Raw genomic sequence first — 27989 nt, forward strand, 5'->3', positions numbered from 1 at the left:
CATTTTAAATTAACCAGAAAACTGGTACTTTAGACATTTTAAATTCATCAGGAAACCAGTATTTTAGACATTTTAAGTTAATCGGAAATTGATATTTTAGACATTCTAAATTCATCACACTGTTTATTAAACTAAATAATGTTATTCATAAGATTAATGTCGTATTAAATGAAAAAACAAAAATATGTTTTTTTTTATTAAACTTAATGCTGAGTTCCGTAAAGAAAGAATATTTTGAAATTTACTTATGACTAGTGAAAATATAGATGGCACTGTCCCAATGCAAAGAATTGACTTACAGTATCACAATCGATTAGTCGATATTATTACCAAACGTGCAAAATTAAAACAGATGAAATTTATCTTTCAACTTGAAGAGAAAAAGTTGAAAACTATATCTTAAATTAGGAAGCGAGAAATGATAACATAAATCCTCTAAATTTCGGGAAATCCGGCATAAATCAGGAAACCTGACAGTCTCATGAGAACTATAAAGAGATGCCAAAAATGTGTGCAGAACGAAGGTGGCCAGATTCAGCACGTCCTTTCATAAAATTAGTAACTTTTTAACTGCCTTCTATTCCTAAAATAAGGAAACTGTATATGTATGGTTTCGTCACTGCCACAGTACGATAGCCACACTCAATGACAGCAATGGTTCTCTCTGTAAAAAAACTCCTGAAGTATATTTCTCACAACGTCAATGCTGAAAAAAATAGAGCTCGGAGAAAATATTTAAAATCAAAGTGAAAAGTATCATGGAATAATTTCCTTAAGCAAGTTATTAAGGAAATTCTTGTTGTATAGAATTTGCAACTGATCATTTTTAAAGAGTTCTAGTGTCTACAGAAATTAAAGTACAACATTCAATATGGAAACGTATTATTTGGTTACACAAATATACAAAAGATAAACTTTATTCAAACACCACTTTTTTACACCTAAGAAAAGGATAGTGGTAATGGAACTTCTGATAAATTCACAAATCACTTAACAAGTCTTTTTTAACACTATTACTTCAGACTGCAAACTGACAACTTGTTTAATCAATAGACTGGATACTGTTCACATAAGAAATCTTAGTACTTCTGTACTGCCTATGCAATTGGTTGGGGCAGAATGTATAATATATATTTCTCAAGATATTCTTTTTAGACTCATCTAAACTTCTCTGGATCCCGGTAACGAATGTACAAAACAATTAATCTAACATTGCAAGTCTTCAAAGGATTTTTTATGTACATTGAATTCTCATGTGAACCATCTCCTAGAACACTTATTTACAAGCAGTTTACCATTTATATTTATAACATGGTGTTTAACTATGCCAGTTGGTTGCCAGATCTTATGTCAGTAATTTTGGAAACAGCATGGGAAAGGAAAGCGGGATAATATAACTAAATAAACAGAATTATGAAATTAGTTTAATGTAGTTAGAATACCTATACGTAATCTAAAGTAATATGATTATTTGTTTAAATTTAAAATATCAAGTACTGATGTACCTATTAAATTAAATGAAAAATTAAGAAGTAGCGTAGAGATGTGCCTATTTTCGAAAATTTTAACTTATTCACTTACTTCTAATGCCTGAAATTGAAAAACTAGTACAATTATTATCATGCAAGCAAGAAAACTGAAGAAAATTTCCCACAGAACATTGAAATCTTTCAATGGAATTGAGTGTAGAAAAAATGTTATGTTTTATTTAACGACGCTCGCAACTGCAGAGGTTATATCAGCGCCGCCGGATGTGCCGGAATTTTGTCCCTCAGAAGTTCTTTTACATGCCAGTAAATCTACTGACATGAGCCTGTCGCATTTAAGCACACTTAAATGCCATCGACCTAGCCCAGGATCGAACCCGCAACCTTGGGCATAGAAGGCCAGCACTATACCAACTCGCCAACTAGGTCGACTTGAGTGTAGATGAAAGACATAATTTCTACAGATGATTGTCATATTTCTTTAAAACATTAGTGAAAAGATATTCTGGAACATTATAAAGGAATGATTACAACATAATATTTGAAGGGACGGCCTGCAGACAACAAAAGTCACTACCTACGATTACAAATATGTAGTTAGCACTGGACCTTCGGTATGAACAAAAGTGAAGGCGATTATCAAGTTTGATAATAATATTTACTCCATATTTGATGATAAAATGTTTAGCTAATTCTATATTGTACATTTTTTTAAGAAATATCAGATAAATTCAATTTTGATAAAATTCAGTACTGGTATCTGTTGATGATAAATTACCTACGGTATTTTTGGAAGGATCATACATCTAGAAAATGTATGTGGGTATGATGGAAATAATTATTGAAGAATCGTTGTCCTTAGTAAACCACCATAAAAAAATTGGGTTGCAGAATTCAAGAGAGGAAGAACAGAAATCAAAGTTGAACACCTGCTGGAAGACATGATTCTGTGTCCTCTCTAGAAAATATCTATACCATGCATATTATGATTTTGGAGGATCGACAAATTGAGCTGAAATGTACACTGATCTGCAAAACAAATGCCGATATGAAATTATTCGTTTTCTGAGGACTTTAGCAAACATGTCGGGGTGGAAAGCTATTTTCCTGAGATAAAGTTTTAAAAATATTAAATACGACTTTTATAACATGTTCACGTTATTACTTAATATGAATTGATTTTAAATTATTCATATACTTTTATTTTACAACATCAGTAAGAACACTACACGAAAATAGTGGAACTGCAGTTCATATGGTTTTCCATAGCCTTCCTTATTATCCATGGATGCTGTCATTGTTACAATAGATAATATAACTATATGGCCAGTTACCTTTCATATTGTATTAACAAAAAAATGTATAAATTTTATTATAAATATAAAATTTGTAGTTTATTGAAGACATCCACAAACAAGCTAAATGATGTAATGATAACAGAGCAATAATAGAGTTTATATGCAATGCCTTCTGTCTATCTCTCTCTCTATTGTTTTCTAAGCGGAGTCCTCGTAACACAATATTCCAAATCGATAGCGACTTTGACTCGGCATATCTTTTGCAACCCAGTGTACATTAGAGATTTTGGAAATTTCGTATGAACTTTTTGGATCATTCATCATCATTTGGGTATGAGAAAATTATCCGCTAAATGGATCCTTAAATGCTTGAAAGCTGATCATAAATGACTCAGAATGATAATTTTGAAGTCACTTTGTCGTCATTTTGAAGAGGATTCTTATAATTTTTGTATTCTACTGTAACTATAGACAAAACATGAATCCACCATTACAAGTCAAAGACAAAAGAATAATCAAAAGAATGAAAACTCCCTGCCCAAAAAAATTTCGTGTTCTAAAATCAAGAGGAAAGGTCTTCATATCAGAATTTTGGGACAAAGATGGAATAATTATGACAGACTACTTCGAATAAGGTATAACTGTGACAAGAGCATATTATTCTTCATTATTACTTAAGTTTCGGAACAAAAATTGTCATCTTCATCTTACGATGTTTTGGTGACGTATATACGTCCGTTGATGTGACATATTAATGAATTTAAATAATAGTATTTAAATTAAAAAATTGTCGTGATAACATTGTCAAAATTGTTCTTCTTGCAAACCAATGAATGCGCTCACAAGACACTGATTGTTTTCAGAAAATTGATGATGTTGGCTTTGAACTGATTGATCATCCCCATATTCGCCAGATTTAGCTTCACTAAATTACTATTTCCGAAACTTAAAATACAAAAAAAACTCAAAGGAAAAGAAGTTTTCATAGCATGAAGCATTAATAAGTAGGCCTAATGTAGAAGAGTGGTTTCCAGACCAAGACAAACATTTTATTTTTAAGGTTTAGAATTGCTTCATGGCCATTATGCCATTGTGCTAACTTTATGGAGTTAAAAAGTGATTATGTTAAGTAAATAAAAATTACTTTGATATACACGAGTTTTTTCAATGTTAGGCTAAGATTTATCAATTTTCTATCGTATTTCTTAATAAGAATGCAAAAATTTGGTACCAAAGAATATGAAGATTATGTTTTTTTTTCCTAATAGTTATCACCGAGATGGACTGCAATCTAGAAATGGAATGAATGAATTAATAATAATAATAATAATAATAATATTAATAATAATAATAATAATAATAATAATAATAAAAATTCCTCAAAATACAATAAATTAGATCTGAAGACTATTTGAAATATTGAACAAAAAAGATGACAATAAACACACATTAATTTCTTCTATTAATTTCATGTTACAAATAACCACAAAGTATTAACTTTTTTTATAACACTCATTAAAATTAATTACCTCTGAAATCAGACACAAACCTCGATATAGTATCCTTAAAATATACTTCTTTTTTACTTCATACTTTTATTTTTTTCTAACTCGATACCAAAACTCTATACAACGAAGCAAATTTCTAGAACATCATGATGCTTTCCGTATTTTTGTAATTAAAATTAAGAATACCAGTAACTCGTTTGTTCAAAGGAATATCCGAAGTAAATAGGCTGACATCTAGGCAAATTCTAAACGCAGATGACATAAATGCAATTTTTTTTTCTTCTGAGGGTGTATCAAGCAGGCTATAGAGATACAGATTACCGTACTATAATTGAATACTAGTTGAGAACTGATAACACCTTTATCAACAGCTTCGAGAAAGTAACGTACTGATAGTTTTAATTACAATCATGAAAATAAGACTTCTCAAGACATGCTATATTCATGCATATGATTGGTCATGCACGATACATAATGAAGTTATTTTTGTATGAACTACATCCCTCTCGAAAAGTTAGCACAAATTTAGAATAACCATGAATATGTCTTAATTCCTCTTTCAGTAAGCTGATGGAACATCATATTTCTCGGCTTAGAGTGTACACCTGCTAACCGCCAAAGAGAAAATTTTACAAAAGAAGCAAAAAACTAAGTTTAAATTAACTCCGAAACTTTAGGTCCAAATCCAAAGTACAGGTACAAATGCCGCCTGTACTTTGGACTTGGTCCTAAAGTTTCGGAGTTAATTTAACTTAGTTTTTTGCTTCCTTTGTAAAATTTTCTCTTTGGCAGTTAGCAGGTTTACACTCTAAGCTGACGATTTGTTGTTTGTTATTTAATTATGTCTTGTCTATTTCTTTAGTGTTATAAAACATATTATGAATCCCATACAGATATCATGCATCATGTACTCATTTTTAAAAGCCTACACATTAACACCATCTAGAAAATTGTAGGCTGTCATTTTATATAATTTTTCGGCAATCAAACTTAATTTTTTGCAGAATTTCTAGTGTTGGGAGCTAATCCAGCAAAAAATTTGTCTGCTCATTTGTCACAAACGGGGATATTTATTTTATATATCAATATTTTCTTTTGCATACGTAATTGTAAACTATAAAACATTATTAAATTTAAGATTAAATGCCGGTAATTTTGTGATAACTGCAATATAATAACATATTCAATATTATAAGTCGACAATATGTTAGTCCCCAGAAGTTTTGGAGCAAGATAAATTATCCTATATAAAAAGTAATTATTGCCGATAGATTGTTACATTTTTTATCTTTACCTATTCTTTTATTTTACCGTATATCTAAGGTAGGTATACCTAATAGGCCTATTTATCTAATGCATTCTCGTGTTACTGAGAGATAACATTCAATTATTTAATTAATAAAATACCGTATGTTCACCAAGACTTATTGTTTTACAGCCAAACAATTGTTTTTTTTTTTTTTATTAAATTTAAATGTAGGCTCTTGGTGCAAATATCCTATCTTCCAGTTGCAAATACTTTCATTAGGGCCTACGAATTATGACATGTAATTTTCTTCACTTAGTTTCTCCAAATGACTGACAAATAATCTGGCACAAGACTACATACATATACAAACTGGCAAACACATAATTCACTTCAATGTGAACTACACCTTCGACAACTCCTCAATATATTGGTCAGCAGCAGCAATAAAATAAACAAAGTTATAATACAAAAACACACTTGTATATAAGTTTAACTGAAACCATAACAATAGATTGTGATGAATGCAAAAGTCAAATAACTGCTTGGAAGTTGTGCAATGTTGGAGAGGTAGAAAAAAAAACACACAAAACGTTGGTGCCCTGAACACAGTTACCTATGGGAATGTGGAAATCATCCTCTGTTAGAACACCCATATACTCTCACCCAACATTACCACTAATATACAGTCAAAGAGGCAATATAAACATATTTTATTTCAAGATTCAGTTGGACCAACATTTTGAGGTTACATTCATAAGTTATACTGGTAATATTTCAACATAGACAGTGGAGCACTGGAGCTTATAAATACAGTAGGTTTTGTGAAAGAAACAAGTTATAATAATGTATAAATAAATCTTTTTAACTAGTGCTTCCTTTGGGAATTCTTAAATCATGAACAAAAGTTGAATCCTAGAATAATCCTCAATTCGGTCAGAATACCATTACCGGTACCGGTACCATTCTTGAGAATAAGGCCAGTTCAAGAAAAGTGAATTCTTTGTTGTATCAGTAATAACCTATATAATTTAAAATAAAGACATGGTTAAAAATAAATGTAGTGCATTCAGAAAATATCAGTAAGAAGCAAAGAAGTAGCTAATTTTATGCTATAGTTGGATATTCTTGCTTCTCGCTGATGTTCAGAACATGCAACTAATTTTAATCTTATTATTTTAATTTATGCTACCGTGTTTTCACAATAAATTAATATAATATAATATATATGGATTAAAAATACAAACAAAAGTGACAATTGGAAGTAATATGCTAACAGAATGGAGGAAAGGACACCGTATTTACTGAAACAATTATGAATTATAACTCAAAAGGTAAACAAACTTTGGTATATGGACCTGAAGCTCAATGTTACCTTTAGAAATCGGGACATGTTGTGGTCTAAACTGTGACAGAAGTTGACGAAGAAGGAAAATTACATTTTCGGAGTTTATAAAGTGAAAGTCCACATATAAGTTTACATTAATTTTCATTTTAATCTATTTAATTAAATTTATAGGTACAGTCTTTTACTTCAGAAAAATCACTGAAAGACAACCTACTGTATTTCTAAGAACTACTTTATCAATAATGGACGGGGATATTTTAAATTTTCTATCGCTCAAAAATATATTTAGTATGTACTTGGAAATTCTAATTGTATTAAAATTAGGCCTTTCAGAGACTCTATTATTTGATTAACTATTCTCATTGTCATGAAAAGAGCGTTATGATCCACAAAAATTTTTTCGAATCCCTCACAAAATTCATTGTTCATAATTGAGTACAAATTTCATGTTCCACTGTCTAAGATATTCAGGAATGCCCCTACCATAACATGGCCAGAACTCCATTATTTAATGTCTTCATTGTATGTGTTAAGGACAATTAAATATTATAGTGCTTTATCTACATTATTACTACATATACATTTGGATTACTTATTCATACGTGATCTGACAGGAGATATGTTATACTCTTTTGTAAAACACAAATTCAACAACTCCTATCAGTTAATTCTTAGAATGACTAGAATGCAAGCCATTCGTAATATATTTAGGCAGTATACACTGGTTTAGATTTAGAAATTGATCGTGTAACAAAATGTAGGCCTAGTTGAAAAATAGCAATATTATTAGAGCCATTCAATTGATTATATCCATGTAGACAATTATGTACTTTTATGAAGATGTCTTGCTTGTTATCGCACGTTGTATACCTATACAAGAAGACAAATAGTATGGGATTCTTTTTTGGCACAATTGTGTTAAGTTGCAGCCTTAGAATAATTCGTAATATTTACAGAAATCCTTATTAATGAGGGGGGACAGATCTGAATGGTTGAAACTTCGTAGAAATATTTTCGTTTGGACTTTCACTCCATAATTTGAGTTTCTGACTACAATTTAACAAACCTTCAAGTTTTCTATTATAAAAAAGTAATTCTCATTTTCTTCTAAATGATTATGTACTGGTATTTTTGGTTGATGAAAATCTGCGTATAGTCATGAAATTGATTTCCCATATTGTACATAATGTATGTTTCTATACTGTACTTAAAATATAGAAACTTTTTAATTAATTAGCTACGGTACTTCTGTAGAACTTTAGTTACTAATTTTATTAATCTCCAGAGAAATGTTTTGTATACGAATTCAACGTGAGGGAAAGTAAGCAATAAATGCAACATTTTGGAAAAATTTAATAAGTTTTCAATTTGCACTTAATATTATAAGAATTATATAATTGGGGTAAGTGACACCTGCTCCCAATTACAATAACCAGTTAATGACAATGATGACAAAGGGGAACAAAACCAAAAAAACACACCATAAGGATATTCATAATCATTTATGAAGTACTAATGCAACATATTGTGGAGGGACTGGGATGATCTTAAGTTTCACGCAAGCCATTAGCCTACGATTTTGTCTGCAAACAAAGTTATTAATATTAACATCATTATATATGGTAAGTATTAATGCATTAAGTTATTATTCCATACTGCTGACTGAAATAATGCTTCAGGAGCCTATTCCACAAACGTATGATGGTGTACATTACAAATTATTGGTGAAAATCGTTGTAAAGTACCTATGAAGTTGTATTTTTTTGTTCCACGAAAGAATTAAAGTGTGTAGTAGGGATTACATTGCAAATGAATTGTTACAAGTGACATCATATCAATAAACACACTACATCATATCATGAAACGATTGTTTATCTTCGTATTTCATTCATCGACTTAGGTTATGCTTTTCTCCTTAATCGAAATGTCATATTTTAAGGTAGGTTATACAGCAAAGATTCGTAGTAACTTACTGTAATATTTCTATGAATTTCGTAACCCTGCAGTGTTATTTTATTTTAGTTTATTTCTTTGACAATGAAAAGTTTACTTTATTATTATCATTATATTCTTGTGTGATAATTTTCCGTATTAGCTAACAGATGCTGCTAATAAGGATTTTCAATTGCAAACACTGTAAAATTACTGAAATGGTGTCAAAGGAAATGAATTTGTTTCTTCTGAAGGAAATAAAAGCAATAAAAGATATTGTAGACCACATATTTATCAAAATATATCTTAATATTACGAAATAAATAGATTTAAATAACATTAGTACATGTATGTACAGTGCCTTTCACTGTCGAGTCTCCCAATGCATGGTCGCCGGCGATAGCAACCAATGATAGTCCAGTTCCCGGCAAATCGAAAGCAAAAGCTCAGCTGCACGGTGGCCGGCAATAGCAACCGATGTTATCCCCCCACAGCCAATTTAAGTACAAATATACAATGAAAATAACCATGTACAATTGAGTAAAATTACAAAGAAAAATAATCACGTAGATACCTTATAACATGATATATTGGAAATGTTGTCCTCCTTCATCCACACACTTCTGGCATCTTTATAGGAAATGTGTATTTAAACGTATTAATTCATCTTCCGAAATAGAGTCAATTTAACCTTTTTTTTTCACGGATTACGCAGCAACAATTCATGAAGAACAGTGAGCTTGTATGGTTTCAATTTTAAGAGTTTGGTAACTCGCCATGCTGAGGTCATCGAAATTTCAGTTTCCTGTGCAAGCCGTCAGAGGGATTTCTGTGGAGTATGTTCTAATCTTTCTCCCACTTCGTCTAGTTTCTTCTCAGTAAGCACGCGTTTATTTACCCTTTGCTTCTTATCAAGAATAGACTCCGTTTCTCTACATTTAGTGACAAGTTTTCGCACAGTATCCCTATGTGGGACAGGCACACCTGGATATTCAGTTAAAAATCGCCTGCAATAATTTGTTAACACATACGAATCATAGATAAAAATTCTTTGTTGTAATGTGTAAATATGTTGAGGCATTATGTAAACTATAGCACAGCACTAATACAGAAATCACATTTAATACCAAGCACAATAACACTTGTTGCACTAATACAGAAATAACATTTCATACGAAGCACTTCAAAGCACGACCCCGCTGAAACAAAACCGCTGTGAGACTGACTGAATGACCCCCACACTCCTACGAAGGGGAGGGGATTCAAGTCGGCCACAGTGCCGGAAGCTCAGTTGCTATCGCCGGCTGCTGTGCAATGGGCGACTCAACAGTGAAAGACACTATTAGTCTTCTTTCATTGGTAGAGAATACTTGATAGTTCACTAGTAAGTTACAAATACCAGTACTTTTGTGGAACACAATCATGAAACTTCATTGATAATTTGTACTCCATGTTGAATCTTTCGTACACTACTTTTAACACATGAATATAAATAATTGATAAATGGCGATCTTACTCGTGTTAATTATGTAAGCATGTGCGGCTTACAGCTGTTTCGGTGTTACTTGACACCATCCTCAGAGCCTACTAGATCTCGGCACTATCTCAACTTTGCTGCCTGTTGTGTGGGTGCGTTCATGTGATAAAGAGTTGAGTCAAATAGTGTGTGTGTTCTGAAATTGATCTGTGTGTTGAGCATTTGATTTGGGTGTGTTTTAGTGTGTCTGTATATTTCATATTGTCCTAGTGTGTTGAGTTTTTGGTTTTTGGGTTGTATGTGTAGGATTTCCATGTCTGTATTTATGTTATTGTATGTGTGGTTGGCATTAGTTATGTGTTCGGCATTTGTAGATGTATTGTGTCCTGTGGTTATTGCTTTAATGTGTTCTTTGTATTGAGTTTGGAATGATCTGCCTGTCTGTCCAATGTAGAAACTGTCGCAACTATTGCATGTGAGCTTGTATACGCCTGTGTGGTTGTATTTATTTTTTTGTGTTGTTTGTGTGTTGAGATGTCTTTGTAGTGTGTTTTCTGTTCTGTATGCTATGTTGTATTTCTGTTTTCTGAATGAGGATGTGATCTTGTGCGTGTTTTTGTTTTCGTATGTTAGTGTGATGTATTTCTTGTGTTCTTGTGTTTGTGTTGTGTTTTGTGTGTTTTTGTGTTTGTTAAGATGGAGTAGTAAAGTACTACTGTAGAAAAGTCTTTTATGGAACAGAAACTCTAGTAGGTAAATAAATACCTTACTAGAAAATTTTCTTGTAATGTACAACACCATACATTTGTGGAATAGGTCCCTGGTGAATATACATACACAAATTAACTGACATATCACGTATCTTTCATCAACCTACAACCACAGTGCAAGATAATGACAATTTTATGTCCCCCACTCAAAAGCAATATATTATAACCATCACATCTCCATCAGTTTACATACTTTTATTACTACTATATACCCTGACCGTGCCAGTATGAAGAAAGATGGCGTCTTATACGAGATACATACTTCAATCGAAAATTATAGTTAGATTATCTATATAACTTTTCAAAGGGTGAAGGTCCAACTGAACTGAGTGTTATAAAATCCACTGATATACGCTATTGTATAGAGATAACATTAACTTGGCTTTAAAATTAACTGTACAGAATGTCTCATTCTACAAGCACAGCCTTGTCCACACACTCGCAGGAACATTATCATCAACACAGACTGATCAAAACAAATATATCACAATATTAAAATATTGCATCACATGGAAGGAAATGTAATTGCAAAACGCTTACAGAAGAAAACCCTTTAACACCCCGAGTTGTTGACATTCTGTGATAAAGCATCAATTCCAAAGTGTAATATGAAATTTGCGGCCATGAGTACATTTTGATTTGCGAAGACTCTTAAATTTGTATTGTTTATTGTTTATATTCTCAGTAGATGATACTCTACAATATTTAATTTTTTTTTTACAATATTCAACTTTGGTCTTAAAGGGTTCACAGGACACACAAAAAAAAGGTGTGAAAATATTGTGCATTAAAGAGGCAAAATAAATTTATATGTAACCAACACAACACTTAATTTGCAAGTAACCTCAAACTAATAAGCTATCTTAATTGAATAATATATGAACTCATTGCTCCCCAATGACAAAGTTGCAAGAAAAAAATTAACTTAAAATTAGTGCAGTTGAAAACCATTTAATTTAAATCAAGAGAATTAATAATCTATTAATGCAGTCAATATTATCTCTAAAGATGATTTTATATCAGACGAAATTGCTATATTTACAAAAATTGCTTTTGTTACAGTAATTCACTTATTTTGCACCTCGTAATGACTGATAAATACTATTGGTGAAGAAACATTTTGGGGGATGAAGAGTGTAAGCAAAGAGATTCAATGAACTTCATATCATTACTGTTTGGTCCAATGTTCAACGTAGGCCTACCTAAATCCCTTTATTTACATCTATCGATAGCCTACATTTAAATATGTATAATTTTTATATTTGTCGAGATAAAGTAAAAGCTAGATATATTTATCACGGATCACAGTCCACTAAGTTAGTATTCCTAACAATTAATTGAACTCGTTTATTTGAGGAGATATAAAAAATTATGTCTAAAAGGACAAAGACAACATTACGAACATGTAACTTCACTAGAATGTACGGTATTACATTCTTGTATAAAATATATTGCAAAATGTTTAAAATAATTTTATTATTTATTTTTGTATGATTTCAATTATTGGTACCGATTTTATCTTAACAGTTCAAAAGATAATTATTATGTACCACTCTAAAAATATTACAATAAATACAGTTACAAATTTTAGCCGTTCACTTCGCTTCATCACAAAATTAAGCCTTTAACTAGTATTCTAACGAGTTATTTTGTTTGTTCATTGGATCACCCAAAGTTTGTTTTTCTTTTGAAATCTGCTGATTGATAGTATCGTATCTGTCTTCTTTTCCATCGTTCTGCTAGTTGTTCTTGTTTTGGAGACGAACATTTCTGTAGACATATTCATGTCAATGGTGACTGAAATATTTTTGACAGTAAACCTTTTCCTCAAGATATCGTATATTTATTTATTTCAAATGGTAGGTACCCAGAATTTCATCTTTGACCCATAACACATCTTCCTTCGCAGTAACAACCATAGAATCTACTACTGTTGCAGGCCGGTCAATGTAGGTGATGTCTTGTCCATTTCCTGCCCTTGGTTTCAGATAACAAAGGATGGTTCAGTGTAGATGCCAATCCAGTGGTAGTGTCTGATTAAACAGTCTTGTCTAGTATTAAGTGCAACTGCATCCCATCTGGGCCAATCTAGAATGTTTAGCAGTGACTCCTTCCATAGTTTCTCTGAAATTTGTGCTCACAATTGTTGAAAAGTGTTTCTTTTTCAAAACTTCATGAATACAAAAATTGAGAGGTGTTGTTTTGTCAAATGTTTGCAGAACCTTACTTCCTATCTTGACGAGGTAGCTTACTCGTTCATTTACAAATATTTGGCAGTGGACCAGTGACCACTGCAATGTCATGATTCTGTTTTTTCTTTTCAGCTGATGTAGGATTCTGCAGCACTCTTGTGGTTCTGTAGATTTGTGGATCTGATTGTGCGAATTGCAGAAGTGAAGTCTGATAGGATAACTGCTCTTTCAAAACACTTGGAGAAGTGGCATTGTTGAGTTCCTGCTAAGTGAATAGTTTCAACTTCCTCATCAAAAGCTGTTCTATAGCAACCAATAGAAGTGTAGTGGGGAAAAGTTCACAATATATCCCTGCACTTGCATTGGTGCATCCATCGATTTGGGAGCTGTCAATGTATATTTTCCAAAAACATCAGTTCGTAATACAACAATGACCACAGGAATCCTGAATTACAAACAGAAGGTATATCTTGTATAACAATAGTTTCTAGTGCTAGAGCCCTCACAATTTAAGTATTTGATGACTTTTGGCAAGTGGCTGTTTGAAATTTATGCAAAACTCAACTTGAGACAATCTATATCCTTTGGATCCTGTGACTCTGGTGGTATTCGTGGTGTATTTGTTAATCCTAGGTCAGGTTTTAATTCCATTGCAATTGTACTAGTCCTACATGTCTCCAAACTCCATGTAGCAGCAGTTTTTTCCAATATTCATCCCCTGGTATTCATGAATTTTAAATACTATTATAGTCACAATCATGCCATGGTATGAAAGAAAAATTTCACAACCTCGAGCGGGAATCGAACCTGCGACTTCCTGTTCTCCGGTCAGGCGCTCTACCACTGAGCTATCGAGTTCGTCTCACGCCAAAGGCTTGGAATTATCCTTTCATACTGGCGACTCTGTTACAGAGTACTGTCCATAGTGTCTGATCTAGTCAGCACTGCTTATGGGTTGAAAGAAACTTTACAAATGTAATCTTCATTTTACGATGTTTGGTGACGTATACACGTCTGTTGATGTGACATATTAATGAATTTTAAATACTATTATAGTCACAATCATGCCATGGTATGAAAGAAAACTTTCACAACCTCGAGCGGGAATCGAACCTGCGACTTCCTGTTCTTTGGTCAAGTGCTCTACCACTGAGCTATCGAGTTCGTCTCACGTCAAAGGCTTGGAATTATCCTTTCATACTGGCGACTCTGTTATAGAGTACTGTCCATAGTGTCTGATCTAGTCAGCACTGCTTATGGGTTGTCATACCATGGCATGATTGTGACTATAATAATATTTAAAATTCATTAATATGTCACATCAACGGACGTGTATATGTCACCAAACATCTTAAGATGAAGATTACATTTGTAAAGTTTCTTTCAACCCATAAGCAGTGCTGACTAGATCAGACGCTATGGACAGTACTCTGTAACAGAGTCGCCAGTATGAAAGGATAATTCCAAGCGTTTGGCGTGAGACGAACTCGATAGCTCAGTGGTAGAGCGCCTGACCGGAGAACAGGAAGTCGCAGGTTCGATTCCCGCTCGAGGTTGTGAAATTTTTCTTTCATACCATGGCATGATTATGACTATAATAGTATTTAAAATTCATTAATATGTCACATCAACGGACGTGTATACGTCACCAAACATCGTAAGATGAAGATTACCCCTGGTATTCAGTTCCATATAGAGTAATGGTTTTGCTTCTATTAGCTCATGTATTGTTCTGTTATTCGTTAAAGAGAACATGACATCAATGGGAATTATCTTCACTGCATCAGTTAAGCCACAGGACTAGGTTTTGTACTTTTTTCAAATTTCCAAAGGATATAGTATAATTGCAATTATATTTTACTATTAATTGTCACGTAAAATTTTCAAAATGTTAATGTATACAGGTAGCTGTCTTGTAGGGACTGATGGTGGGGTTATGTGAGGGCGGCAATGAACCTCTGGGTTCCTTGTAAGTCATTTGTAAGTAAGTAAACTGTCTTGCATTATCTTCCAGCTTGTACAATAGATACTGGTAACAGAAGGTTTGTAACTGGTGTAGACCTATATACGGTATATATACCTATACACATACTGTTTAGTTGCAAAATAAAATTTAAATGAGAAAGTTTCGTACCTATAACAATGAACTATAATGGAAATTTTGTGTGCATATTATGTTTTTAGATTAATGCATGAATATTAAATAAAAGAAAATGTGGTCTATAGCCGAAATAATATCTGAGTGTACATAAAGAGAGAACAGAATGGTAAACACAAATTTACTGGTAAATGAGATTCTGAAAACATATTTGTCACAATCTCTAACTAAAATTTTGTAATATAACATGTCCGTTAATTATATAGGCTTATTATAATTATAATGTAGTATGGTAATAATAATTAAACTATATATGTCATTCTTAGCCTCATCTTTAATTTCAGGATATTGTTTGGACACAACTGCTACAATACTTTGAAGTGCCGGTTGTACTGATGTGAATATCACCCAAAAACATATAGAATTGTTTGGAAACAATGCAAGAATACGAACTAACCAAAATAATGACCTCAATATAATTTTAACTTCCACTTACTTCCCAAAACTGAAAGAAAATTGGCCAAATTCAAATTAAAAATCATCACAGTTCATAAATTTATTAATTTTCAAAATACTATTTCATGTCAAATACATTCTAACTAGTACCGGTATACTTTTAAATTATTAAACTGGTAACTTGCAAATTAAGCTATGGATTAGTATATGGAAACAGTAAAGGATAATGCAAGCTGCCTTTCTGATACCATATTATCTTGCTTTGAAGAATTAATTGAATAAGTGTGTATTCCTAAGACAGGTTTCTATTAATGAAATTTTGATGTATTTTAAGGCGTTGTTTTCGAATACTAAAGTACTGCTGCTCATAAAAGTTACACTGTAATAAAATATGATATGATAAATGTACATGAAATGAGAGCAATGCCAGGAGCATCAAATTACAACACATTCAAACAATTCTATATTATGTCATTAAAACTTGTTATTGAGATAATGTAAATTACACATTATATTTCTTCCTGAATCTTTCTTTCTAAATCTTCTTACAAGCTTTTTCTGATTATTATTCCGGTCTTAAATAACTCTAAACTTTTAGGTGCATTATAATTTTAATATGTATGTATATACAGAATGAACCATAAAATTTATTTAATAATGTTATTAATTTCGAGAGGTTATTCTTTGAAATATCTCAAACAAAAAAGTTTAATACAATCTTGCTCGTTTTTGCTCCCTTTTCGAGTAAAAAATTGTAATGTGTTTTAGCAAATACATTGATTTAATCCTCAATATGCTCAGTCAATTTAAGAGAGTATTGTATTATATAATAAATGATTAAAAGAATTTTTGTTTTGTCCTTTAAATATGCAAAAATTTGATCCGAACAAATGCAACATTTTAAAATGCCTTTGCAGTATGAAAAGTTTGCCCCTGGAGAGCCAACACTGATAAGCTGACTGTTGACCTGACATTCACTCCGAGATCAGCACGATAATCCTCCCAGCCATTATAGTTGGCTGACAAAACCGAATTTCACTACTTAATGTAGCTCTTCAAATTCATCATGATGCTGGGTCAGCATCAGTCACTTACACTAGTCGAGGTTTCATGAGAAGATTTTCTTTTCCCCATGAAGACTAAAATCCATCACTCATTCTAATGTATAATGCCTTAGATCACGCACCTATAGCATGGGACAGCTCCATGAAATCAGTGGCGCAACAGGCCAACAAAGGCAAAGGCCAACCAGCCAACTGCTAACCTCACTGTTCATGTGCCTAAGAAGAAGTGAACCATCATCCAACCAATATGAGGATAGTGTGTGGTCAGCACAATGATCCCCCAACCATTCCAGCTTGCATTTGAAACCAGATTTCACTACACAACGCAGTTCCCCAAATTTCTCATGATGTTGGGCCACCAATCTCATATACAGGCCGAAATTTCATGAACAAATTTCTTCTCCCATAAAGAACCAAAGCAATGCTCATTTTGTACCATTAATCCAATGTATGACCATTTGGTCATGGCGCCAGACTTGTAGCTTACAAGGCTACATAGCAAACGATTATTTACAGCATGTGAAATTTTTTTCATGTATGTATAACAGAGGTGGTTTGGAATTGAATGAGTTACATCAGCTTTTTGTCTATGCGGATGACATGAATATGTTAGGAGTAAATCCACAAACGATTGGGGAAAACACGGATATTTTACTTGAAGCAAGTAAAACAATAGGTTTGGAAGTAAATTCCGAAAAGACAAAGTACCAGAATATTGTACGAAATCAAAATATAAAAATTGGAAATTTATCCTTTGAAGAGGTGGAAAAATTCAAATATCTTGAAGCAAGACACTCAGGAGGAAATTAAACACAGAATAAATATGGGAAATGCCTGTTATTATTCGGTTGAGAAGCTTTCGTCATCTAGTCTGCTGTCCAAAAATCTGAACGTTAGAATTTATAAAACAGTTATATTACCGGTTGTTCTGTATGGTTGTCAAATTTTGACTCTCACTTTGAGAGAGGAACAGAGATTATAGGTATTTGAGAATAAGGTTCTTAGGAAAAAATTTGGGGCTAACAGGGATGAAGTTACAGGAGAATGGAGAATGGAGAATGGAGAAAGTTACATAACACAGAACTGCATGCATTGTATTCTTCACCTGACATAATTAGGAACATTAAAACCCTCTGCGATAGCTGAATAGTCAGATCTTCAGACTATCACGCAGGTGGCCAGGGTTCGATTTCCAGTCAGGTCTGGGATCCATAGTGACACTTGTGGCGAACAAGGTCGCAGTTCGAGTTTTTCCCGGGGTTCTCTTGTTTTTCCCCAAATTAGGCATTTACATTATTCCGTCACCATTTCTCCATTTCGTTATCATTCTGTAGCATTCCCTGAACACTGGCTGTCGATGCATGGAGGGTACTGGCCTAGGGACGAGTGGGTTGTCTGTTCGAAAGCTGGGCACACAGAGAACCTTAGTGTGGTCAGTCGGTGTGGGTTTGGGAATGCGTCACCAGAGGGTCAGCACAATAGATCTTAACAGGTCGCAGTGCTGGGCCATAGTGCGCCCCTCCGTTAAATTCAATTCAATTCAGGAACATTAAATCCAGACGTTTGAGATGGGTAGGGCATGTAGCATATATGGGCGAATCCAGAAATGCACATAGAATGTTAGTTGGGAGGCCAGAAGGAAAAAGACTTTTGGGGAGGCCAAGACGCAGATGGGAGGATAATATTAAAATGGATTTGAGAGAGGTGGGACATGATGATAGAGACTGGATTAATCTTGCACAGGTAGAGAATGATGGCGGGTTTATGTGAGGACAGCAATGAACCTCTGGGTTCCTTAAAAGCCGTAAATAAGTAAGTATGTATATTCCAAAGAAAAAAAAATGATCAGCTTAAAGATGTCTTCATGGGAGCCATGCAGTACAGCTGTACTGAATTTTGCATCATACTATCTTCTTGATTTCCCTTAATGTTTCCCCGTCCATGCCTCTAAGACGAATCTAAGTCTGTTCTGCCATTATTTGTTTATAATTTAGGTAATTATATAACTCACGAAACTTCCAAATACACGAATTTAACAACAAATAATTTTCCAGATGCCTGCGATGTTCACCATGTGGAAAGGACATTGATGAAGGTTTACAGTCAAAGTGTCCAGTAGCTCAATAGCATGTTTGACTACGAAACAAAAGTTACCGTGTTCGAGTTTCACTATTATTGATTTTTTTTTTGTAAGTCTGAATTTAGCTTCACGTGATATAAATTTTATTTCACTATCACTGTTGTCATATTTTTTCCATATTATGTTTTATTAATATGGCGATTTCCGTTTCTAATAACTATTTAATATAAAACAATATGCTATCTGACATACCTCAAACAAAAACACTCATTATGTATTATAACAATCTCCCATTTGCCCAACACTGCATAGAGTGTCTTTAGGGTCAGTCAGGCCAGTTTTATGAGCATTCTGCTTTGTTGTATGGTGCATTTGTTGTTCTTAGCTATTATCGCTGTGGCCTCATGCTTAACATATCGGCATCATACAGTAACATGCGGTGTGCTTTTAAAACATAATTTTGCCGACCGATTGTTGCTCTGTAGGTTTCACTCTAAGTGTCACGTCACATCTACTTCCTCGATAAGAATAAGCAGTAGTTTGTTATATTGTTAAATGGCTATTATTATGATTATTATTATTATTATTATTTCATATACGAGTACGTTGACATTCTTAACTCTTATTAATAACTCTTTAATGATAATTTTTAATCACATACCTTAATGAATAATTTCGAGGGAAAAATTGTTCCGGGGCTGGACATCGAACCCGGGACCTTTGGTTTAACGTATCTTGATTTGCATATACCTTAATGTTCGTCCTCAGCACAAGACATTGCAACCTCGGTTTTAGTCCACGTGGATTAGACAAGTAGGTGTCATTTAATAATGGAAGCAGCTTATTGGTTGCAATATTGAAATTGAGGCGAGTGATTGGAGCGGCGACATAAGAAATTGAAAACAATAATACAATTAAATTTCAAAGACCTGCCGAATGTTATGCATGAGGCCACTCAAAGACCTGCCAAATGTTAACCATGAGAGCACGGCGATAATATCAGCTGTTTTGACTAGTTATAACCAGAACACTCAGTTACGTCGCAATTTATTACGTAGCCATGTCTCACCACAGGCAATCTTTTCATGAACGGGTGACTGCTTTGGTCGAGAATGGGAATATTTCAAGTTCAGCTGCATCCCGTCCCTATGGAATTCCAGATCTCACATGTTGACATTGGGTAGCATAGTACAGGGCCTCCAAGATTTCTACTCATCAACAAGGGTCAGGATTGTGGCATGTCTCAACCCAAGCTCAGGACGTCATGTTGGTGTGTCTGGCTCAGGAAAATCCATCCCTCAATTCAACCCAATTGAAATGCATCAATACGCTGGCCTCAGATGTAGAAGCACAGCTGTGAAGGACCACAGACTCTATCAACTCGCATTTGCTCAAGATAATACTAGTTGCTGGGTAACCTTTTCTGGCACTAGTGTCAAAATTAGGCCAATTGTGCAAGATTTATAACGTCATAACAAGCATGTTTTAATGCTAGGATTGCATAAAATCCATTTCTTCCGAATACTTAACAAAAAGATATTATTTCGCAATAAAAACGACAAATACATATTGTTATTTACATCACAATAAGAATAAAATTTAGTTTCATATAAAATGAAATGAAAGAACTCTAAAATACGCTACTTTTTAACAACTTGTAATAACAAAATTATTGTTCATATATTTGCAAATATTTAACTTTTACACAAAAACTGTTTCCAATCATTACTTGGAAATGTTTCAACTTAAAGAATCGTCTCCTTGTTTATTTTTAATTAATCAGAACTTCAAATAAAATTATTTTCTTCAGATTATATGTGACTAGTTGCAGGAAATCGGACCTAAAGTCGGATTTTTTTTTTTTTTTTTTTTTTTTTTTGTTTCAAAAAGAGGATGAAATGCTGTCCATTTAAAAAAAAATTCATGGTTCTAGTGCTATACTTTTTAATATATTACTTATTGAATGTTGATATAACATTATGTACTTTTCGAGAAAAATGCAATAAAAGTTTTCACTTCTTTTCTTAGCAACTATAAGAAAGATTTAGGTATTTAAGAAACACTGTGTAAAACTACGTCCTAGTTTAGTATGTAAAAAAAGCCTACAGGTACCGCACGATGTCAGAACATAGATATGCAGTTTTTACAGCGCAAATTCGTTGTTTTGTTCTCCTGTAAAATTTCCTTTCACAACTTTAGATCCCTTTTCGCACAACGGGTCACATATTGTTATGAACAAATAAAAGAAACCTATGCGACTTTGAGAGAAGGGTTACAGTTAATAAGCAAATGAGAGGTAAACACGTTTTTGTAAAAGTAATCTTTCTATGGGGTGCATGGTAGTGTTGTGGTTAAGGCATTGCTCTGCAAACCAGATGATCACAGGTTCAATTACCGACGAGTTCATAGATTTTTTCATTGATCTAATCCTAATGGCCGCACTATGATCCTGGGGTTCACTCAACCTCTAACAGAAATGAGAATCAGGGATATTTCTTTGGGGGCGATATTGGACTGACATTCCTACACTGTTACTAATGCTGATTTGGCTGTAAAGGTGAGAAGTCTTAATGTCCCGCTACCCTATGGACCTCTATGGCTTGTAATAGGGATATCTTCACCCTTTAATCTTTCTATGTTGTACAGTAACGGAAATTGTTTTGTCGTGTAATGCTCTCATTTATCATTGCAAATTCAATCTTCACTTTCAAAACTACTGAAGAATTTTCTATAATAAGCATATGTGTAAAAGAATTATAATTGCATTTATCGTTTTGTGAGAAGAAATGAATGACAGTTATTTCAATTTACATATAAACATATTAAAATAATTATTTTAAATTATAATATGTTATGCAAGATTTAAAACAATCACTGAAATTATCATTATTTATAAAAAGAGAATCTTTCACAAAAGCAAACAGGGAGTGAACTAGTATGATTACTGATAGTATAGGATTTGCCACGAAATAAAATATTTGTGACTACATGATTTACATATCAGCAAGTCTGGACATGACTAAATTATACTGAAGAGTTTTGCTGTATTATAAAATTTATAAATTTCTATAATTATATATTAAAGTTATAAATTAGTGGATTATGTCACATACAATAATAATTTGGAAAATAATCATAAAGTAAATTATCAATTTTTGCATATTTCAATTTGTAATAATCTTGTGTTGAAAATAATGAACAGACTGTTAAGTAATTTTGTGTGAATCTCATATTCATATTCTATCACTGTGCTGCTATTTATGCTTCATGAAACTGAAAGGACAATAAAATACCATCACAACAACTTTCACGAGCTAAGAAAATTATTTTCAAATTAAGTACAGACCCAGAAACAAAATTTGGGCCACCTGAATTTTCCAAGTTCCAGTTATAACATACTGTGCATGCTCAGTAAGCAAATTCAGTAAAATTCAGGTGGCCCAAATTTTGTTTCTGGGGTCTGTACTTAATTTCGACATACCAGATTTCTTTGATTATTATACTAAATATGAGTTAATAATACGTGACATGTCACTGTCGCCTTGAAAGACACTTGCAAGCTAACATATCATTGTAGGCCTATCACTTACCCCATATATATATATATATATATATATATATATATATATATATATATATATATATATACAATGTGGGGGAGGCAGAAAAAACTTCCTGAACTGGATGGAATAAGAAATAAATATTTTGGAACTGCTCTTACGCTCCTGAAGTCAATTTATGCAAGCTTATTCTTTTCTTTGGGTTGCCTCTTCATCCCTGTGAATGGAGTATATAATGAAGTAACAGATCCTATGTTATACACATCTGGCTTTTCCAGGCAATGCTGTAATCTGTAGAGCTAACTTGAATAATTTCAAGAAAAAAATATGCGTTATTGTTTTGATAAGAGAAAACCACAAATTTAAGTCACAGCAAGTGTGCATTCAATGCTGGGCTCTGAAGATCTGTCAACCCACTTGACGTAATGGATGTAAGGGGAAAATTGAGTCAGGGTCTGGTATAGTTTCTGGGTAATCAGTCGAAAGAGCGTTGACGCTCTCAGCCAAAGGTCCAGGGTTTGATACCTGGCCCTAGAACAATTTTTCCCTTCAAATTATTCAGATCCTATGTTCTTGCCAATATCTTCAGATATAGCTCATCAAGAATTTCTTGGAATCTGCAAGTTTGGCACTGTCGAATTCCACTAATGAAAATTAGGCACTCAGAAAGCAAAATTATCATCAATAGGTGAGAGGTGGTACGTAAATTTTACTTCAAATCATCTCCTAGACAGGACTGTTTCATGTGTAGGAATTTAGAATTGGCTTTCTTTTCGAGGAAAACCTTTTTATTTACCTTATCTTCGAACGTACAGTAAGATCGAGTTATATATATAGGTTAAGTATTCGTCCACTCAATATGATCTTCCATTATAACATTTGGGAAGCGCATCATTAGCAAAGGTGCACTGTTCAAACAATTCTTCAAATATATGTGTGACGTGATGATGATCATTAGCTACACAATTTAATTAATTGTTGGGCAATGTTTCCTCGTGATACAGTGCATACATTTTATATTTCTCTGCTTGCGAAAGTAGAGCTGAAGCAGCAATACATGGCGTAACTTGTACACAACCTCGCATATGCACGACCAGTGAAGTATAGAACAGCGCTTATCTTTTTCAAAGATGATGAAAGTGTTCCCCATTTGCTGTGAAGCAGCACAGCATCTAAACACATTTTGGTTCACACACTGCAGCTCAACTTTCGAAATGTTTGTTGTTTCTTGTCATATGTTGTTCTACAAATCATCCAATGTTCGTAGATATGATTTATACGCCCTGTCTTTTAAACTGTTCCATAAATAAAAACAGCAGGGCGTTAAGTCTGAGGATCGAGCAGGCCACAATCCTATACTAATTACCCACTCATCAAACACATCAGCAATAGCACACAAATGAAGTTCGAGCTGTATGGCCTGTAGCCCCGACTTGCTGAAACACACATATTTTCGTTTTTAAACAGTTACTTGAGAAAAAACTGATACAAAATTAGGGTTTTGTATCGGTCAGTATTAATTGTTTCAGGGCCGATTATTCGTTTTGCACTTAATGCACACCATACACCGACCTTAGGATCATGTAATGTATTATTTACTACTAGTACCGATTATTTTGAGTGTCAACTCGTCCATGCAAGTGAAACTATGTCTCATCACTAAAAATCATTGTGTGTCTAAATGGCCGTCATGTACAGAATGAATAAATAAGATTCTCCTAAGTGGGTTCCTGGGCTGTAGGGCGTGCATTTCTGTAACTTTGAAGAATGAAGTTTTAGTAATTTTTGTCGCATTATGTGTTGATGTACGGTGGACCCCAGCTCATGCTAACTTCGTGAGAAAGTTTAGTGGCAATTGCTTTAATCGAGCACCAAAATCATCCATTTCTTCCTCAGCTAAAATATGGTGCCTTCGACTTCTTTTCTTGTCCAACACTGATCCTGTTGTTTTGGATTTATTCACTACTGAACGAACTGTAGATCTATCAGGTGGATCAACTCCAGGAAAACTTTCTTGAAATTCTCTCTGACACTAAGCAGGTGATTCGTATTTTAAAAAGTTATAACAAATAAAAATTCTTTGTTCTGTATTAAATCTCTGAACCATGACTCAAGCAACAGACACAAATAGAGAAATGAAAGTCAACACTGTACGCAACACACTTACTGCACTGAAACTCAACTCAATACTGAATACAGTATCAAAACAAACGTCTATCAGCGGCTATGTGTGTTCTTGAATGGCTCGTGTGTAACTAAGCATTGCTGAAATACAGTTCCTGTAAGCGAGCAGAGAAAGATAAAATGTATGCACTGCATTTAAGATGGAGTTTAATAACAACTTCTGATTGTTTAGGTTGAAAATGAGAAACTAAATTCCTGTTAAAGCCAACTATGGTTCAGGGGACAGATTATCTTGAAAGTATCATATTCTTAATTTTAATATTTTCGTACTTTTCTTACTGTAAAACCTATTGCGATGGCATTTTTTTTAAGTAGAAACTTTTATAATATTTTATAACTTAGCGCAAAATCTTATCTGTATACAATGTTTATGTCACTCTAAAACTCAAGGTTACATTAATTTCATGCAAAATTAGAAAATGTTTGAAAAATGCGTCATAAACCGTACATTCCCGCAGAATTAATATGAAATGTGGTATAAAAAATTTATCGAAATTAACAACTTCATTCCAGTGCTAAACATCATACAATTACGACACTCTTGTAACATAAAAATTGTGCATTTGATGCTGCATTTCAATGCTCAAATGATTTTAAATGCAAGAAGTACCTGAGTAAATACTTGTGATGAGATATTTGTCTTCAACAAATTACTTCTTGAGTTACGTATAAATGCTAATTAAATTAATACTTTCTGCATGTAAAAGTTTCAACTTCTAGATTACACTATCAACAATTTTCAAAACATCTAAGACCACCACATAAAGTATAATTCTTATGATATAACAATCTTGATAAATCTGTCAAAATACATTTGCTTGCTTCATCCTCCACTGGGTCCCGTTCATTATATTGCAGAATGTCCCAGAAAAAAATGCAATAAACTGGAGGCTTGCACTATGTCCCAATATGTTCAAAACATTTCATGTAAGTATGAACATAAAAATTTCAAATGCGCCCAAATTCTTCTACAGTATCGGTACGAAAATACGATTTTAGACATTTCAATTAAAAATATAAAGTAATGTATAATAAATATACCACTAACTAATAACTTTTAAAAGACACTGAATAATTTTGTTGTCATTTTACCAAATAATGCACAAAAGATCCACCTTAAAAATGAAATGATAATTTTATCTGATTAGATAATGTCACAGGTAATTTATTTATTGTGAAAATACATTTAAATTTTCAACTATATACCAATGCAAATGGAAGGGTTAATATTTAATTAATATATTACCCTATACTGCTTTCCATATGATTCATTGGTTTTTGACAACTATCATTGACTCTTTTGGGCTGGTCTCGACTTAATTTGTTAACAATTTTAAATTTCTGCATCTAACAAATGCCTGTCTGCAGGTTTACTACATATAGAAAGTGATTAATAAGATTTTTAATCGACACTCTTGTCTACCAAAGGCCTCCACCATCGTTAAGAGATGTGAAATCTGTTATTAAGAACTGAAAATGGAGTAATGGCGAGCCTGACCATCTCATTTTGAGTGTGTTTATTTTTAACTGCGAGAAGAGGCGTCTTTTGTGCATAGTAAATGAACTACATGAGACCAATGACTATACCTCTTCATCTGATGGCAATCACACTTGTAGGGTTTTACTACCTAAAAGATCCGTGATACTTGAAGACAAGAACGGTACCTAATCAGAAGACTATCGGGGCTGACTTTCTTTTCTTGTTAGTTTATACAAATAGTGAAAAGCCTGCAGAATCTTTGATTATTTTGCATATAAAATTCATCTTCAGTTATTCACACTTATTTCTGGAACATAATGAATTTCATCATATTAACATTTTTACGTAGTTTCAAAGTAAAAGAATAAAATTATAACAAAATATTTATTTATAAAAATAGGCTTCAAAATAACACAGGAAATTTGGGACAGCGCATATATAATTATATATATGCACACATACACATCCATGCTAAGTAAGTTGTTTATGTATAGTCATGAACTGAGGGCCTCAGTTGAACATTGATGAGATAGGAAGACACAGAGCTACAGATAGCAAGGTTTTTTAAATATTTAACAATACAAGAAAAATGGTGTTCACCGTTTTCTGTTTCAATTGCTTAAATACATATCTATGCAATTAACGTTGCAAAGAATGCACTTTGTGCAGTATTGTGCACAACAGAGTTTTGATATAAGAATTATAATACTTTTAAATGTTATGTTTCGTTAATATGGGGATAGGGAAAATTTTGATATTTTATATTCACGACATACTGCTATGAAACTGTTATTAATTTCCGTTTCATTAGCGAGATAACAGTGACATCACAAGACAGGAAGAATAATTCTGACCAACAAGAAGACTCAAGATATAAAACAACGAGCTTATAAAATACTGCTCAGCACCAGCGCTGGACTTAAGTAGGTATATACATGAGATTAAGTTAAACATGCTTCAAGAAGCAAAGTAGGGTAATAGTGCTTTTCATGTACATAAGAGAAGTGTGGAAATGAACAATTTCATCCAGCAAAATAATTACATATATGGCCCTCCCAATTATTGTACAACAGACTTATTTCATTATAATATAGAGATCATCATGCAGTCACATTTTAACACTTTACCCCACTTTTAAAAGTAGAGCAGCTTCTTCTTCGTTCTCATTTTAAAAAGACAATTATGTAAACGAGGTTTTGGTGTAGCATAATCCGAACTTTCCAGCATGCACTTTGGTTTTACTCAAATGTCTACCATATAAAACGAAGGACTCAGCTATTCCACTGAAAATTAACACACCGCAGTGTTACAGTATTTTTCATTTGGAAACAACAGCTGTTCCTCACTTGATGACTAGAAGGGAAGGCCCTATATCGGCTGACTGTCGGGTCAGATCATTGTGCTTCACTGACTTCAACATGGGGGACAGCTTTCAGTGACTCAACTGTTCATCAGTTATCTGGGTTCACCTCTTGAAAACTGCGTCCCCCTTCACTAGGACATTTTGTGCTTCTTTTTTTGATCCCGTCTCCGGTCAACATCTGATGTTGGATGAGGTTTCAACTCTCTGAAGGCCAACTAAAAAGGAAAGAAAATATTATTCACTAATCATTAAAACTGCAAATATCTAGCTACTAGCATGTCATTTGGCTTATAGAGACATTTTCATGGCAACATTACTCCAGACATGCACTCTACTATTTATATCTCATCTACTTTGTAATAAAGTTAGTGCTGGTACATGTCTTGTAATATTTGACCACAGGGGAAAATTTTGATAAGACACGTTTTACTGTTTTTACAGGAGAC

General features: G+C 33.2%; 1 protein-coding gene across 7 annotated transcripts in view; it reads right to left on the bottom strand.

Moving 5' to 3' along the window:
• Positions 1-880: 880 nt before the first annotated feature.
• Mctp (multiple C2 domain and transmembrane region protein) overlaps positions 881-27989 on the bottom strand; it is a 1238231-nt gene continuing 1211122 nt past the window's right edge. For all 7 annotated transcript variants that reach the window (XM_069826339.1, XM_069826342.1, XM_069826343.1 and 4 more), the window contains one exon: positions 881-27758. In XM_069826339.1, coding sequence (XP_069682440.1) covers positions 27675-27758 — 84 coding nt within the window. In that variant the 3' untranslated portion in view covers positions 881-27674. The remainder of the gene's footprint in view (positions 27759-27989) is intronic.

Source organism: Periplaneta americana, chromosome 5 (assembly GCF_040183065.1).
Source record: "Periplaneta americana isolate PAMFEO1 chromosome 5, P.americana_PAMFEO1_priV1, whole genome shotgun sequence".
NCBI classification, from domain to species: Eukaryota; Metazoa; Arthropoda; class Insecta; order Blattodea; family Blattidae; genus Periplaneta; species Periplaneta americana.